We start from the raw sequence: 15736 nt of genomic DNA on the forward strand, positions 1-15736 counted from the left end.
ATCTTAATACCTCATATATTACTGTTTGTAATACGATACAGGTTTTAATGGGCTATTCCAGTTCATTGTATCAAATTGAATAGATATTTTTCCATGTGTGCTTTTGAGATATATATAAATTTTGAGAAATAAATAAACAGCAATTGGCAGAAGTGAGACTTATAGGTAATGCAGGGGTGAAATCTAAATTTTTTTGCTACCTATTCTGTGGGTGTGGCTTGGTGGGTAGGTGTGTCCTGTGACTGAGTGGGTGTGGCCAACTCAATGTCACTCACAGCCATGCCCACTCAGTCACAACCCCCCCACCAAGCCACGCCCACAGAACCCAGTAGGGGGGGGGAATTTCTATTCTGCCTTTTCCCTTTCCCTCGCCACCTGTTCTCCCTTCATCTAGGCCCTGGAGCCGCCACCTGCCTCAACGGGGTCAGGGAATGCACCATTCCCCAACTCCGTCCTTTCTCCAGAGCTGCCGCCCACTCACCACCTGCTCACCCTTTGCCTTTGGTCAGGGGCCAGGGCCCAGGGACGCCCCATTCCCTGAGGCCCCGGAGTTGCCCCCTGCTCGCTGCTTTCTCAACCGGGTCGGGGAATGCACCATTCCCTGACACCAGCCTTGTCCCGGAGCCGTGCGGCATATACTTACTTTCCTCCAGCGGCTGGCTGCCAGGAAAGGCAAGTGTCCAAAAGTTACCGGAATTGCTCTCCTTGAATATGCTGCCTTGTTCTATGCGCCGGCTGCGCAAGCGCACAGCCAACCTGCTGCTGATAAATAAAAATAAACGGTGTGCGCTTGCGCAGCTGGTGCATGGAACAAGCAGCAGTGGCGGCGGCATATTCAAGGAGAGGGACTCCAGTAACTTTTGGATGCTTGCCTTTCCTGGCAGCCAGCCGCTGGAAGAAAGTAAGTATATGCTGCGTGGCGAAGGAAAAGCAGGCAGCGGCTCCGGGACAAGGCTGGTGTTGGGGAATGGTGCATTCCCCGACCCGGTTGAGGCAGGCGACGAGCAGGGGGTGGCTCTGGGGTCTCAGGGGAATGAGGTATCCCTGGGCCCTGACCAAAGGTGAAGGGCGAACAGGTGGCGAGTGGGCAACAAGTGGGCGAAGGAAGAGTGGGCGGCGGCTCCAGGGAAAGGCTGGAGTTGGGGAATGGTGCATTCCCTGACCCGGTTGGGGCAGGCGGTGGCTCCGGGGCCTCGGGGAATGGACCCCGGCCCATGACCTAAGGGTGAACAGGTCGCGAGCTGCCTTCCCGGTGTTCTGGTGTCCAGCTTGCGAAGGCTGGACTGCGGGCCGTGAACTGGTTCAGGGGCGTGGCCAGCCAGCGATTGCTACCGGATTGGCGAACCGGAACCAATCTCCGCTACCTACTCGTCCGATCCGGTAGCATTTCATCCCTGAGGTAATGCAAATTGAGTTAGTGAGATATTTGCTATGTTTAATAAACACATTTAATATTTTTAAAAATATTTAATGAGAATTCGGAAATCTGTATATTGCATTAGATTAAATTTTTCTGTATAATGAAGGGCAAAAATAATTTGCATGACTGATATTAAAACAGAAATAGATGAAAAAGGATGCTAAATATTTTTGTAAATGTATTAGAAATTATATGTAAGCTGGGAGTCAGGTGAAGTTTATCCTTTATTTACTTACAACTTATAATTTATATTTATGGACATTTTTCTGTTGCTTACATGGTATTGTTCTTACACGTGTAATTAAAACTTGTATGCATTCTAAACTTTTTAAAACTGTAAAATAAAACAAATGACCTATATATGCAATATACCAGAGTGATGAAGATATCTCTTATTGCTGTAGAAATTAGCTTACTTCTAACAAAAGCAGATTTTACAAACCTATCTTTTAGTATCAGTTATTCATTTATAATAGAAGTTTATTTATTAATATCTATAAATAGTGTCAATTTGACAGAATTGCCAAATAACTTTAAAGACAGTTGATAAGAACTTGGTTAGTGCTGTCACAACTCTGTATGATTTATTGGTTATTTATGTGTTAACATTTTCTGGATTATTCATTTTATCTGAAATAACAGTAATGAAATGATTCTTTGGTACCCTGTTATACATCAGAAGTACCACATTTATTCCATAATCTGACAATAAATGTATTGCTAAAATGTTGATGTTTATTATTATTGTTACTTCAGATCTCTGTTTTTTTAATGCAATCATTTATTTTCTCATTTTCAGATGACCTCTGCAACAAGGGAACCTAAGTTCCCTATTGTAGCAGGGTGTCTGAAAGGACTGACTGCACTTATGTATAACTTTACCAAATCCATGGATGAAGGTATAATCTTTATTTTACTAAAATAACCCAATAACAAAAAGGCATACAATTCTCTTCCTGTATAAAATTGTGTTTCATCAAAAAGGCTAAATCTCTTAAAGGTGGAGACATGGAAACATTGTCGAGGTTGGAAAGTTCATGCCCCAAGCCATCTGATTTAAATCTTATTTCACTGTTTGGAATAATTTGCTTTAAGATCAGACCACTTTCAGTAAAGTAAAAATGGCCAAATTTGTGGTTTAAAAAAAATCTCAGTATTGAATAATTTGCACACATATTTAAAATGAAAAGCCTTGCTGACAGTTTATAAACTGTGGAAACTTTCTATGAATTACTTTCTTGCTTCATTTGATACTAAAACTGATTTATCAATTTGAGAAGCATTGGTATAAAACAAGCTTATGGATACTTTCCTAGATTAATTCATGTATAAAAGGAGCCTACAAGTATTTAGAATCATCAAAGGTGATTTTGTGACTTCTTTGATTTTGTTAATTTGTTTTATTGGAATAGCCTTAATTCCCTTTATTTAATCTGTTATAATGTAGGTGTATATTTTGCTTTTCTCCTTTTTCTAAAATTACTTTTAATTATTAAAATCTGCATTTTTAGGCCCTTTTCAAGTAATTCTGTTAGGATCTTAAAGCAGATTAGCAGATATTTCATAGTGTTTGGATTTCTTCTCTGAAGGTTTTATAAAATTAGGATATGCAAGAGTAAAGTAGAACAAAGTGATAAAAATTAAAACTTCCAATTGTTCTCTACAGTTCATTCTAATAATTTTCTAGGCTTTATGGTGCATCTTTATTGAGATTTTCTGTTTCCTACAATTGCAAAAGTAGAATGGACCAAAATGGGAATGCCTTGGATTGGAGTGGGTCTTGTCTAATGATTGGTGGGATTTGGTTATCAATGGCAATAGAGAATGCCAGGATTTCCGCTGCTAAGCGATGCAGTTACATGATGTTGCACTTTCTGACCATATTGCTTAGCAATGGAAATTCTGATCCCAATTAAGGCCTTACCTGTATGCTAACTAAACATGGTGGATTAGTTTGGCTTAGTTTGTTAGGAAGTCCTTGTTGAATCAAAGCAATATGTTGAAATAAAGTTCTGACTTTTATGACATGTGAGAAAAGGATTAAATTCACACAACTCTGTCATTACTGTGTTTATATTGTTTGTCTATCTACAGATCCCCGAACATCAAAAGAGATCTTTGATTTTGCATTGAAGGCAATAAGTCCAAAGGTATATATAGTGTCTCTTCTAACTTCTTCTTAAAAGAAAATTCTGACATGTTAATTTGATAAATTATTCTTATTCTGAACCCTTTGAAATTGCAGATTCATTTAGAAAGATATGCAGTGCCTCTTGGTAAGAATTTATTTTCTTATGAAATAGTTCTGTGATGACAAAATCGTTTCTGTGATAACATATTGTGCTTGTGTTCTTTAGATATATTTTAATTTCATCTCCCATTATCATCCAATATAATCACAGTTTATCTTAGGTTGACATGTGCCTTCCATTTAGAAAAGACATAGATGTATCATATGGGTGTCCCCCCCCCAGGAAATATTTAAAAAAATAACAAAATAAATAACAATTGAACAATTTCGTCAAAAGTAGTTTTATAAACAAGTAATCATTCAAAACTGTTAAAATCTACTACAAAAATATTTTGGATATAATTGAAACAAAATGGTCAATGCAAATTAAAATGTTTATTTTACAGCTGGTCTACATTTATTCAGTAAGCATGCTGTTCAGTTCAGCACTTGTCTTTTAGACAATTACGTCTCCTTGTTTCAAACGATGTCCAAATGGTGTGGCCATCAAAATGCAGAAGTCAAGAAAGCTGGTCATTCTGCGTTGGATTCATTTCTTAAACAGGTACAAAAAATACAGCTGTTATCTGGCAGAATTCCTAGAATATAAATACTATAGTGAAACAGTCTACATAGAAGATTGCCTCATGTTGTAACTAATAAGAAATGAATTATGCATACTAGCTCTAGCCTGGCATATATTTTTCAAGAAGAACGGAATGGCTTTAGATCAGTGAATTCAAAAATTTTCAAAATCTACCTGGGGCAACCATATTTTATCTCTTTTCTTCCCTTTTATGTCCATTAATATTAGACTGGATTCAGAGTTGTGAGGATCTCAGAGATTCATGAAGGCATGGAGAGATTATCCAGAGTTTATTCGCATTTTTAAAAGCAGATCTTCCTTTCATCTCTTAAACGATATCTGATTTCAGGGCCTGCAGGATTGTAGGCCTCTTAAAAGTTTTATTATGCTACTTTTAATATCAATAGATCATTGCCTCTTGTTCCTTCAAATGTGTTAGCATTTTATTACATAATTTTGGAAAACAATTAGCAATGTTAATAATAGATAAATGTAAGGCTGTGAATATTTATCAAATGATAAAATTACTAATTTTATTTATGATTTTAAGGTTTCAGCAATGGTTGCCAAAGATGTTGAAATGCATAAGAGCAAGTTACAGTTCTTTATGGAAGAATTTTATGGTATCATCAGAAATATGGATGCCAGCAACAAAGAACTGTCCATTGCTATTCGTGGTTATGGACTGTTTGCAGCGGTATGTAGTTTTCTTCATGATATAAAGGTATTCTGAAGTAATGCAATGCTACAATGGGAATAAGGTTTTATTTTACATATCTGGCAGATCATGTTCTGTAGAAATTTTGTTAATTGTTTATAATGTTTTAATGAAATTTTGAAATAGAAAGATTAAAAACCCAATATATACTAAGAAACATATTAAAAAGGTTAAAAATGCAAAGAGAAAATGAAAAAAGGGGAGGGAGAGAAGGCAAAAAGGGGAAAATATATTAAAAAGAATGAAAGAAAAATATAAAAAGAAGTGACTTCCATCTTCAGCAAGACAAGTACAATCATTTTCAATAATTTAACACCTTCTTTAATATTCAAACCAAAGATTTCTTCATCCCATATAGAAATCTTGTTAATTCCTATGCTGTACTACAAGTAAAATTCTGCTTGATGTGACTTTAGGAACATTGCAAATATAGAAGGGGATTTTTAACTAAGAATTTCCCCCTTTTCTTTAAATTTAGTTTCCTATGTACACAAAAATAAAATTACTAAATACATTTTGACCATGCTCTTTTATAGTTAGAGCTATTAAATAAGAAATGTATAGTCATGAAGGCTTTTAATTAGTATTTTATTTTGTGTAGAAGATGCAGATGCCTTCTGTTCCAAACTATAGTTTTTTAACTGGTTTAGGATTTTGTATGTCATTTTATTCTATTTTGCATATTTATGTATTAAATGATTGCATTTTATAGCTATTGTATTTTACCCTATTCTCATTTTAAATTGTTTGTTTAGAATTTTATTGGTACTATGTGTTTGAACCTGTATGTTGATATGGCCTATAGGCTGATCAGTTTTTTCTATTTAAAAATCTCCCTGGTTTTAAGAAACTTACTAAAAAAGAACTTTTTGAATAGTTCAGGATGCTGTTGATTCTTATAGTCCTATGCAGTTGGGAATTTATTCCACTCATGCAACTGGAGGTTGAAATTCAAACAAATGTACTATAAATCCAAGATTATATTAAAGGTTTTGATTATGCAGAAAGTTGACAGAAAAAGTGGTATTCTTTAGATATTATGTTATATCCCATTTAAGTTCTTTTGCGTTAATCTTCAAATTTGTGCATCAATATTACTAAATATTTAATGCATTATCAGAGTGCTGGAGAAGAACTCCATACAGGTAGTCCTAGACTTTAAATCACGACTGAGCCCAGAATTTTTGCTGCTAAGTGAGACATTTGTTAAGTGAATTTTGCCTTTCTTTCTACATTGTTAGATGAATCACTGCAGTTATAAGTTGTTGCGTTAATCTGTCTTCCTCATTGACTTTGCTTGTCAGAAAGTCATAAAAATTATTCCATGACCCTGGAACACTATCAAAAATATGAGTCAGTTGCCAAGCATCTGAATTATGATCACATGACCATGGGAATGCCACAATGGTCATAAGTGAAAAATGGTTATAAGTTGCTCTTTTCAATGCTGTGGTAACTTCAAATGGTCACTAAACAAAACTGTTGTAAGCCGAGGACTACCTCTATTTGATAGATAGAAGATGTTTTAAACAAACTGTCTTGGAGACCATTTTATACATCTCTCTGGATTTTCTATATCAAATTACTTCTTCTGAATACTGAATAGAACATTCCAAAGAAGTCAGATCATGTTAAATGACTTTTGAGCAATATACATTAATGAATGACTTAGTAATTTCTAAAGAAATTTTGACACGGTCCATAAGAAGTGTAAAATAATCCAGAATTGTCCATTCCCTAATAGATGAATTTTGCATATTCCTAACCTTAACCCTATATAATAATTTTTGCATTTCTTCCCATTTAAAGCCTTGTAAAGTTATCAATCCAAAGGATGTTGACTTCATGTATGTGGAACTCCTTCAGCGCTGTAAGCAAATGTATCTAACTGAGGCAGAAACAATTGATGACCATGTGTATCAGCTCCCAAGCTTTCTTCAATCCATTGCAAGTGTTATATTCCACTTGGACACTGTAAGTAAGCAGTTTAAACCTAATTTGTGAGGCTATTTGTATGTTGTATGGACCTCCTTTGATGAAGATGCTGATATATTTTTTTCTTTTGGTTGAAAAATACAACAACAGATTTTAGAAATTTTAGAAAACAGGCAACTGCTTTTTCTGATATCTCTTTTTGCTCTTCTTCTAGATTCCTGAGATATACACCCCAGTTCTGGAACGTCTTATGATAGTTCAAATAGATAGCTTCCCACAATATAGTGCCAGGATGCAAACAGTATGTTGTAGGTCTATTGTGAAAGTATTTTTAGCTTTGGCAGCAAAAGGCCCGGTACTGTGGAGTTTCATGAGCACTGTTGGTGAGTATTCTATAGTGTACAAACAAACGTGTATTGCTCCTTTGACTTCAGTGTGAATTTAGATTTGAATAACATTATAAATTTAAGGAAGCAGTAGTGATAGTAAGCTTAAGCATTTCCTGATAATTGCTATTTAACTTTTGCAGCAATTAGAATATATTGTTACATTAAAAATTTGCATCTTCTAATACAACCCTTCAATTTGGATTTGGATTTCTGAAACAGTTTTCCTGAACTCCATCATACTCTTCACCATTTTGGAGGACATTACTTTTCTGACTTTCAATTATTTTTTAAAATTCCTCCCTGACAATCATGACTTAAATACTATTAATTTTCACTATTTTTTTTCTTTTCCTCATTCCTGTAACAAAAAGGCTTCCTTATATCATAATGAAGTTTGATTTAAGCTTAACAAAATGTATGAACCCATTGAGTAAACTTAAACATTATATATGAACACTACGGCTTACGCAGCAAACTGTAATTTTAAAATCTTAGCTTAGAGTTTTGTACCAATTACAGTTTCTAATGCTACTTTGTTATAGTTTTCTTTTGACTCAGGTATTTTCCCTGTTTTTAAGTGCTAAAAGATAAAGAGGTTCCATGTTTCCATCTTAGTTTAGTTTTGCTTAGACTGGATTCTGGATGGGAGGAAAAGATTTATTACCAGCAAGATACTGGATCAGAAATCACCTTTTTAACCTTTTATTTTCTTATGATCTGGAAATAAGGGGAAAGACTTCTTGCCTATAAATAGGATGATTGATACAGTCAGAAACTAGCAGTTGATTAGTGAACAAATAATGAAGTTTGATAGTCTTGACAAATCAAGAAAATACACTGCATAGGTTGCCATGCAAAAGGTCTTAGAAAAATAACGGTAATGGCTAGTTTAATATGGTAAAAGATGCTGTAAATCTTGTTCAGTTAACAACTGCACCATTTTAAGACACCATTTTAAGATTCATAGTTGTCAAAGTGAAAAGAAGAGAGTTTTTAGAAGTTTTTTCATTTTCTTTGAGTTTAGTGGCTAGTGCAAAGTTGTCATTGTAAAACTTAATTGTGAGTACAGGTAGTCTTCAACTTATGACCATTGATTTAATAACAGCTCAAAGTTATTATAGCCTTGACAAAATGGCTTGCATTCCATCCTTGAAGTTACTATTCTTGCACCACTCCCATGATCACATGATTGCAATTTGGGCATTTGGCAACTGGCTTACATTTACTTAATGACCGCATTGCTTAGCCATCGAAATTCAGGTCCCAATTGTAGTCGTAAGTCAAAGACTATCTGTTGCAAAAGTCTGTCATAAAATTGGGTTCACATTTAGGCCCCAGAGAAGTACAGCAGATTGATAGTTACAATACCCGTCTTCCCTCTGTAATGGGAACATAGAATTTTTGTTGCATTAGGACATTAGCAGTATGAGCCGAAGTGCAAAGGCACTTCTGCTGAGTGCCTTTGAATTGCAATCTGGCAGTTCAAAGCTCACCAGGCTCAAAGTTGACTTCCATCCTTCCCAGGTCAGTAAAATGAGGGCCCAGATTGTTGGGGGCAGTATGTTGACTCTGTAAACCACTTAGGGCTATAAAGCACTGTAAAGCAGTATTTAAGTCTAAGTGCTATTGCTAGTATTTTGAAATACTAAATTAAAACTGTCTTCATTTTCAGTGCATCAGGGTTTAATCAGAATCTGTTCAAAACCACTGGTCTTTTCAATGGTAAGTTTACTGGGGTTTTGTGGAATTAAATGTGTATCTACAGAATTGGAAAAAGCACTTATTTGCAATTTAGGGGCAATTATTCAGTTATGAATTTCAACAATGTTCTCCCTTACCAGAAAATTTAGAATGTGGTGTACTGGTATGGGGGAATGACTTTGGGAGACTGGTTCCAGAGATGCTTCCTAGGAATAATCTGATAAGAGAAAACATAGTCCACAGCTGGATAATGGGTGGGGTAAGAGGCTCAGAAGAGACCCCCTTAATTTTTTAATGTAGTTCAGCCCAATACTGCCACTGAGGAGTGCCACTATATAGGGCGGCCAAAGGGGCAAAGAAAGAGCTGGAGATAGGTGAATAAGGGAGTAGAAGCACGCCTATAGTTGTAAGTCCGGACAGGCTGCAAATCCCCAAATGTTGATCCTGTGACCATGGGGGTACTGCAGTGGCCATAACTCTGGGGACTAGGCACAAGTATCACTGAACAAATGAACATAACTCGAGGACTATTTATATCCATTTTTAATTTTCACTTGCCTATATGTTAATGCAAACCTCTTGATTTCTATTGCAAGAAACATAAATAGGAATCCCAGCAGATTTATAAGGAACCATTCAGCACTTTTCAGTTAATTTGTATTGTACCAGTTATTTTTTTCCTGAGATGAAGGCATTTTGAAGAATATTTCAGTATGTCTTGGCAAAATGTTCTTGCTTATTTATTTTATTTATTTATTTATTTATTTATTATTTAAATTTTTATACCGCCCTTCTCCGAAGACTCAGGGCGGTGTACAGGCAGAATAAAACAGTAACACAATAATTAAAACAATATATCACTAAAAATCTAATTCAATTTGGCTAAAAAGTTAAAAATAATAAAATAAAAATTATAAAAACCCTATAAAACCCCATTAAAATTCCCATTAGGCCAGCCCTGCTCGATGAAATAAGAAAGTCTTGAGCTTGCGCTTAAAGGTCCGGAGGTCAGGGAGTATGCGTAGCCCCACAGGTAGTTCATTCCACAGGGCAGGTGCCCCCACCGAGAATGCTCTTCCCCTGGGAGCCGCCAGCCGACATTGTTTGGCTGACGGCACCCTAAGGAGGCCCTCCCTGTGAGAGCGCACAGGTCGATGGGAGGCTATTGGTGGCAGTAGGCGGTCCCGTAAATATCCCGGTCCCAAGCCATGGAGCGCTTTAAAGGTGATAACCAACACCTTGAACTCATGGTGTTGTCATGGAGTCTTAGATTAAGTATTGAAAACTACATAATTTTATTTATAGTTACTTCAACATTGCAATGTCTTTCAGGATTTTTTTGGGAAGAATATTTCCAAATCAGAAGACTCAAATTCATCTGGAGAAGTAAGGACTGGGAAATGGAAAGTGCCTACATATAAGGATTACCTGGATCTCTTCAGAACCTTACTTAGCTGTGATACAATGAAGGTAAAAAATTTTTTTACCAAGGTTAAGAATAATAATTAATACATTGTTACGATTCATGATACAGTTTCTCCTGGAAAAAACTATAAATAGTTATGTCTCTTGGCACACTTTCTTTCTGTCACCTTCCTTATAAGAGATTATAGTTGTTCAAAGTGTTCTTTTTCCCCATGTCCAGTTCAATATTTCTGAGGTCTCTTATAGATGTTGATCAAACTAGCTGGCCATGAACAAAATGGCCTCGCCAATGCTTTTGTAGATGTGGTATAGGCAGTTAAATCTTTCTTGTTGTAAACAAACATGAAATACAATGCCATAAATATATTTAACCAAAAAAGAGTTGTAGCGCTCCTGTGTTTGGGATTTCTATATACATATCACTCAGAGGTAGGTTTCAGATATTACCACCGGTTCGCCATGCTCGCTTCACGCATCTACCTTCTGCACATGCACCCGGCCTTCCAGGCATGTGCTTTCCTCGTGCGTGCACCTTCCACACATGTGGCCAGCCTCAAAAATGTGGCTAAATAGGACAGCATAGTGCCCAGGTGGGTGGCCACCCGCGATTTCCACTACCAATTCATCCGAACTGGTCCAAACCGGCTGAATATCATTTCTTCTATCACTTATTTTAAAATATCTAATTTTTTTTGATAAATTGGCAAAAACCCAATATAATGTGCAATAGCAGAGTTTTCTTTCTTTCCTTCTCTATTGAAGGATATCGCTTTGGCAGACGAAGTCTGTTTAACTGAAAATTCACCACTACAGTCTCTAAATCGTCTGTTATATGATGAACTCATTAAATCTGTCATAAAAATAATTGATAAACTGGATCTTACAGTTCAGAAACAGAACATTAACGAAGAGAAGGTAGGATTTACTTTTTTAGAAATAAATATTAATATAGAATTATTCAGTCTTTTTTCCTCATATTATTGTTTTCAAGGTCTCTTATTGGGTTTTTGTTCTTATTTGAGCAGTTTGCAAGAATTTTATAGTGGCAAACTTGAAAATCAGTTCCAAAACTGCTTCTGAAACTTTTTTCTCAGGATGGACTGGAAGGGGATGCCCATCTGACCATTCCTACCTCTGATCCAGCTGCAAACCTTCAGCCATCTAAGCCTAACGACTATTCTGCCTTCATTAACTTAGTGGAATTTTGCAGGTATAATAGAACTAAAAAAGCAGCATATGTGCAAGAGGCATCATTTTACATATTGTGTTTTTAATATTCTTACTAAAAAACCATATCCTAGCAAAGCTTCACAAATGTACCATTTACTTATTTAGGATTTTTTAAAGTAGTAGAGAGAGTTCTGTTTGACTCTTTGGTTGATTGGGACATCCTAGGTGGGGGATTATTGAAAATTGCTTTAATTGATCATTGGTCAGATTGCTCAATTGACCAATTTATCAGATTGCTCATCTGACTTTCTAGTCCACTTGTTTTTCTTCTTATTTCCAAATTTTTGCAGAGATATCCTTCCAGACAAGCATATTAAATATTTTGAACCATGGATTTATTCATTTGGTTATGAACTGATTATACAGGCAACACATTTACCTTTTATTAGTGGATTTTATAAACTGCTTTCCATTGCGATGAAAATTGCAAAGAAAACTAAATATTTTGCGGTGAGTAAGCCATTGCAGGAATGATCATTTGGGTGGGGTTTTTTCAAAGGATCATTGAAGTTGTATTGATCTGTTCACACCGTCATATTTTAGATATAATTGTGATTACTTCATTTTTATAAGGGAAAGGTAGTATTGAGCCATTTTTCTACTCCCAAGTTCTGCCACTGAACCTATGGTTCATATTATTTCTTTATCACATTAATTACAATTGTAGGTTTTTGCTTAATCAGAATTTGACATTAATCAAAAGTTTGAAGTGAATTGTAAACAATTCAGAGTTGGTCATGGTTCAGGCTGATGGAGATTAGGAGCAATTCTGATGATTGATGCATAATTTCTCAACTGGATTTTTACAAATATTTGCATACAAATGAGAAGTATGGATTTTTATAATATTCCAGGGGAAAACAGGAGGAGGAAGGTGTTGGATATGTTCACTGCCTTAAGTTATTTATAAAAACAATAAAGCTGGGGTATAAATAAATAAATAGTTTTCAATAGCATATTCCGTTATTTTTATTTTCTGGAGAATTTTATTATATCACAAAGCAATAAATTTAAAACATAGCATTATAGCCTCCTTGTAACAACATTTCATTCCAAGGTCTTGGTCATTAAGTAAAAAGATTGTAAGTGAACAAGAAGGTTCTTCCTGAGCTGCTTTTCTCCATAGCTTCTTTAAAAAGTGCTAACCTCAAGCTAATAAGCTTAATAATTAGTTGATTAACTGGTATTTCAACTGACCAAACCTTAACCAGTTTCATGCTAAAAACTTTTGCTGCCAGGCTCATGAATTTTTGTTGTAAATATAGGCATTGGTCAGAAAATATTTTTTTTATTACTGTTTATTGCCATCATGTTACTGCATTGTAGTTGCTAAATGCTGAGTGATTATTAGAAATGTTTTAATTGGGAGATAGATTTCAACTGTTCCCAGGATCTTATATTGTGATTTTCTGGCCTTGATTTGTTGATTGCATCTTATTTAAACATTATCCAAGTAACAAAGATGATTGTACACTGCTCAGAGTTGACTGTGATTTGAACTGTCTATAAACTCTGTTAAATAAATAAATAGATAAAGCGGCAGAAAAGGAGCTGTACATGTCAATGTGTCATATTAAAATTCTTTTACCCAGTGGCAGGCTTAAACATATAGCAGTATTTTTCATTGAGATGTGAAAGTCCTTGAGGTAGCTATTGTGGGCAAGCCTTGTAGTACAGGTTTACTACTTACAACATGTTTCTCAGCCTGAAAAACTTATAGCTTAAACTTTTAAAAAAAGAAAGAAATTTAATTTAAAATTTAAGCCTGCTGAAATTGACAAATGTTCCCTTATAGAAAAAGATCAAAATTGAGAAGACCTTACCTTTCACTGAAGCCCTGCTCAGTCTCAGTCTTATATGTTTTTCAGAGACTTGAAAGTACCACCATATATGCGAGCAAATGGGACTTTTGATATACTTGCTATACGTTTTCTTAGGGCATTAGTATTTGAGTTATGCACAGAAAGAAATAATTGGCCATGGCAATTCATTTAAAAATTAGCAAAATTTTAAAAACAATTTTAATTGTATTCTAAACCAATTCCAACTTCCAAACAGTCTTCAAAGGAAATGATATATAAGGATATTGCACTGATTTTTGACACTTGATTTTGTTTGGTACATGGAATTGCCTAACATTTTTACATTATCTAAAAGGTTCTTTTAAAACATAAAACACAAGATTAATAAAACCTGTACAGTTAATCCTGTTTTGTCTTTTGCCAGGGTGTCAGTCCAGAGAGTATGAAAAAATGTCCTGAAGATCCAGAGAAGAGTTCCTGTTTTGCATTATTTTCCAAATTTGGAAAAGAGGTTATTTATATTATTCTTTGAACTGTGCTAGTAGCATTTGCAAAGATGAAAAAGGCAAACAATTCTAACTTTTATCATCTTTTCATTTATATTTTTTTCTTACTTTAAATGGTGACCTGTTGATTTTAGTTAAAAGGACACTTTTGTGGGCTTATTTTAAAAGAATATTGTTGCTTTTTTTGAAGTACAGTGAATTTTTTACATTTATTCATTTGTTCAGGTAACATCTATGTTATTTGCATTAAAAAATTTCTTACCTCAGGTAACTGCAAAAATGAAGCAGTACAAAGATGAATTATTGGCATCCTGTCTGACTTTTGTGCTTTCTCTTCCATATAACATCATTATGCTTGATATCAAAGCATACATTCCTGCTTTACAGGTGGGTTAATGTGGTGATCAAATAATGCAAAAATTTTAGTTTTGTAATTTTGTTGGTATTCTTTCCTTCATTTCCTTTATTTTTTCATGATACTTCAATAATACTTAGTGAGTAAAGCCGTGAGAAAGTTCAAAATGTGAATGATAAATTCGTATGTCTGTTACATGTGATGTTGTAGTTTTATCACGTCTATTTGATTTTATGGTTTAACTACCTTATTCCAGGAGCAAGTCTCTTTAACAACCTTAACGTTTTAAATATTTATAGCAATAGTTAAGAAATGGATATGTCTAGTCTTATGAAAAGAAGAACTAGAGGTGACGTGATAGCAGTATTCCGATATCTCAGGGGTTGCCACAAAGAAGAGGGAGTCAAACTATTCTCCAAAGCACCTGAGGGTAAAACAAGAAGCAATGGGTGAAAACTAAGCAAGGAGAGAAGCAACTTAGAACTAAATTTCCTGACAGAACAATTAATCAGTGGAACAACTTGCCTCCAGAAGTTGTAAATGCTCCAACACTGGAAGTTTTTAAGAAGAGATTACTTAACCATTTGTCTGAAGTGATGTGGGGTTTCCTGCCTAAGCAAGGGGGTTGGACTAGAAGACTTCCAAGGTCACTTCCAACTCAAGAGGGTTCTAAAATAGTCCATTGTGTGGTCAAAGATAACTTCAGGACAATGTGGATGTTTTATATCTCCAAACTTCTTATATCTCCTTGTCATTATGCACAACCTACAGAATGCTTTTAAACTGGGTCTTAGCTATACTCCAATGGCTGATTTGGCATTGGATGCACTGGAGGACTGGTCAAGCCACATTCCCAGATACACTATTCAGCCTTATTACAAAGACATTGTGCCTTGCCTTGATGGTTATTTGAAAACTTCTGCATCAGCAGGTAAAAATAATAAATTTGCACCCTATTTTTTTACAGCAGTAAATCTAGGAATATGAAGATATTTTAGCATCATTCATGTATTACTGAATAGTCTTGGAGTGAGTAACGTCTGAGGTATAAAGGGCTGCAATTCAACTTCCTGATTTTCTATAAGACTACTTAGTGACTGCTTATAATAGCATTGATGGAGGTTGTATGTATCATTTCTGCTGCATTTGGGAGGCTTTGAGTTTAAATTAGTTTATTGAAAAACCATAAATACAGATCTTGTTTTAAGATTTATTTTATTGCTTGCATATTAATTTTTTTAAAATAGGTGAATCTCAGAATAATTTGGAAGTGAAGAAACTTTCCAAAGCCATCCAGAAAGGAATGACCAAAGTAGTTATTCAGCATCTCAAAAAATCAAAGAATCTTGAATTGGTAAAAAAAAAATCCTCCCTTTCTTAAATATTAGATTTTCATTTGGAAAGTGATAGATGGTTTTATTATTTCATTTAAAGTTGAT

General features: G+C 35.1%; 1 protein-coding gene across 1 annotated transcript in view; it reads left to right on the forward strand.

Annotated features, from left to right (window-relative positions):
* Positions 1 to 15736, forward strand: part of PRKDC (protein kinase, DNA-activated, catalytic subunit) — a 91118-nt gene that overhangs the window by 8254 nt on the left and 67128 nt on the right. Inside the window, exons 7-22 of the mRNA XM_058177661.1 lie at positions 2220 to 2319; positions 3515 to 3570; positions 3666 to 3696; positions 4058 to 4215; positions 4787 to 4933; positions 6764 to 6928; positions 7104 to 7272; positions 8951 to 9000; positions 10312 to 10449; positions 11167 to 11319; positions 11499 to 11614; positions 11925 to 12084; positions 13861 to 13947; positions 14210 to 14329; positions 15069 to 15228; positions 15545 to 15651. Of these exons, the coding sequence (XP_058033644.1) occupies positions 2220 to 2319; positions 3515 to 3570; positions 3666 to 3696; positions 4058 to 4215; positions 4787 to 4933; positions 6764 to 6928; positions 7104 to 7272; positions 8951 to 9000; positions 10312 to 10449; positions 11167 to 11319; positions 11499 to 11614; positions 11925 to 12084; positions 13861 to 13947; positions 14210 to 14329; positions 15069 to 15228; positions 15545 to 15651 (1917 nt within the window). The remainder of the gene's footprint in view (positions 1 to 2219; positions 2320 to 3514; positions 3571 to 3665; positions 3697 to 4057; positions 4216 to 4786; positions 4934 to 6763; positions 6929 to 7103; positions 7273 to 8950; positions 9001 to 10311; positions 10450 to 11166; positions 11320 to 11498; positions 11615 to 11924; positions 12085 to 13860; positions 13948 to 14209; positions 14330 to 15068; positions 15229 to 15544; positions 15652 to 15736) is intronic.

The sequence above is a fragment of the Ahaetulla prasina genome, chromosome 3 (genome assembly GCF_028640845.1).
Source record: "Ahaetulla prasina isolate Xishuangbanna chromosome 3, ASM2864084v1, whole genome shotgun sequence".
NCBI classification, from domain to species: domain Eukaryota; kingdom Metazoa; phylum Chordata; class Lepidosauria; order Squamata; family Colubridae; genus Ahaetulla; species Ahaetulla prasina.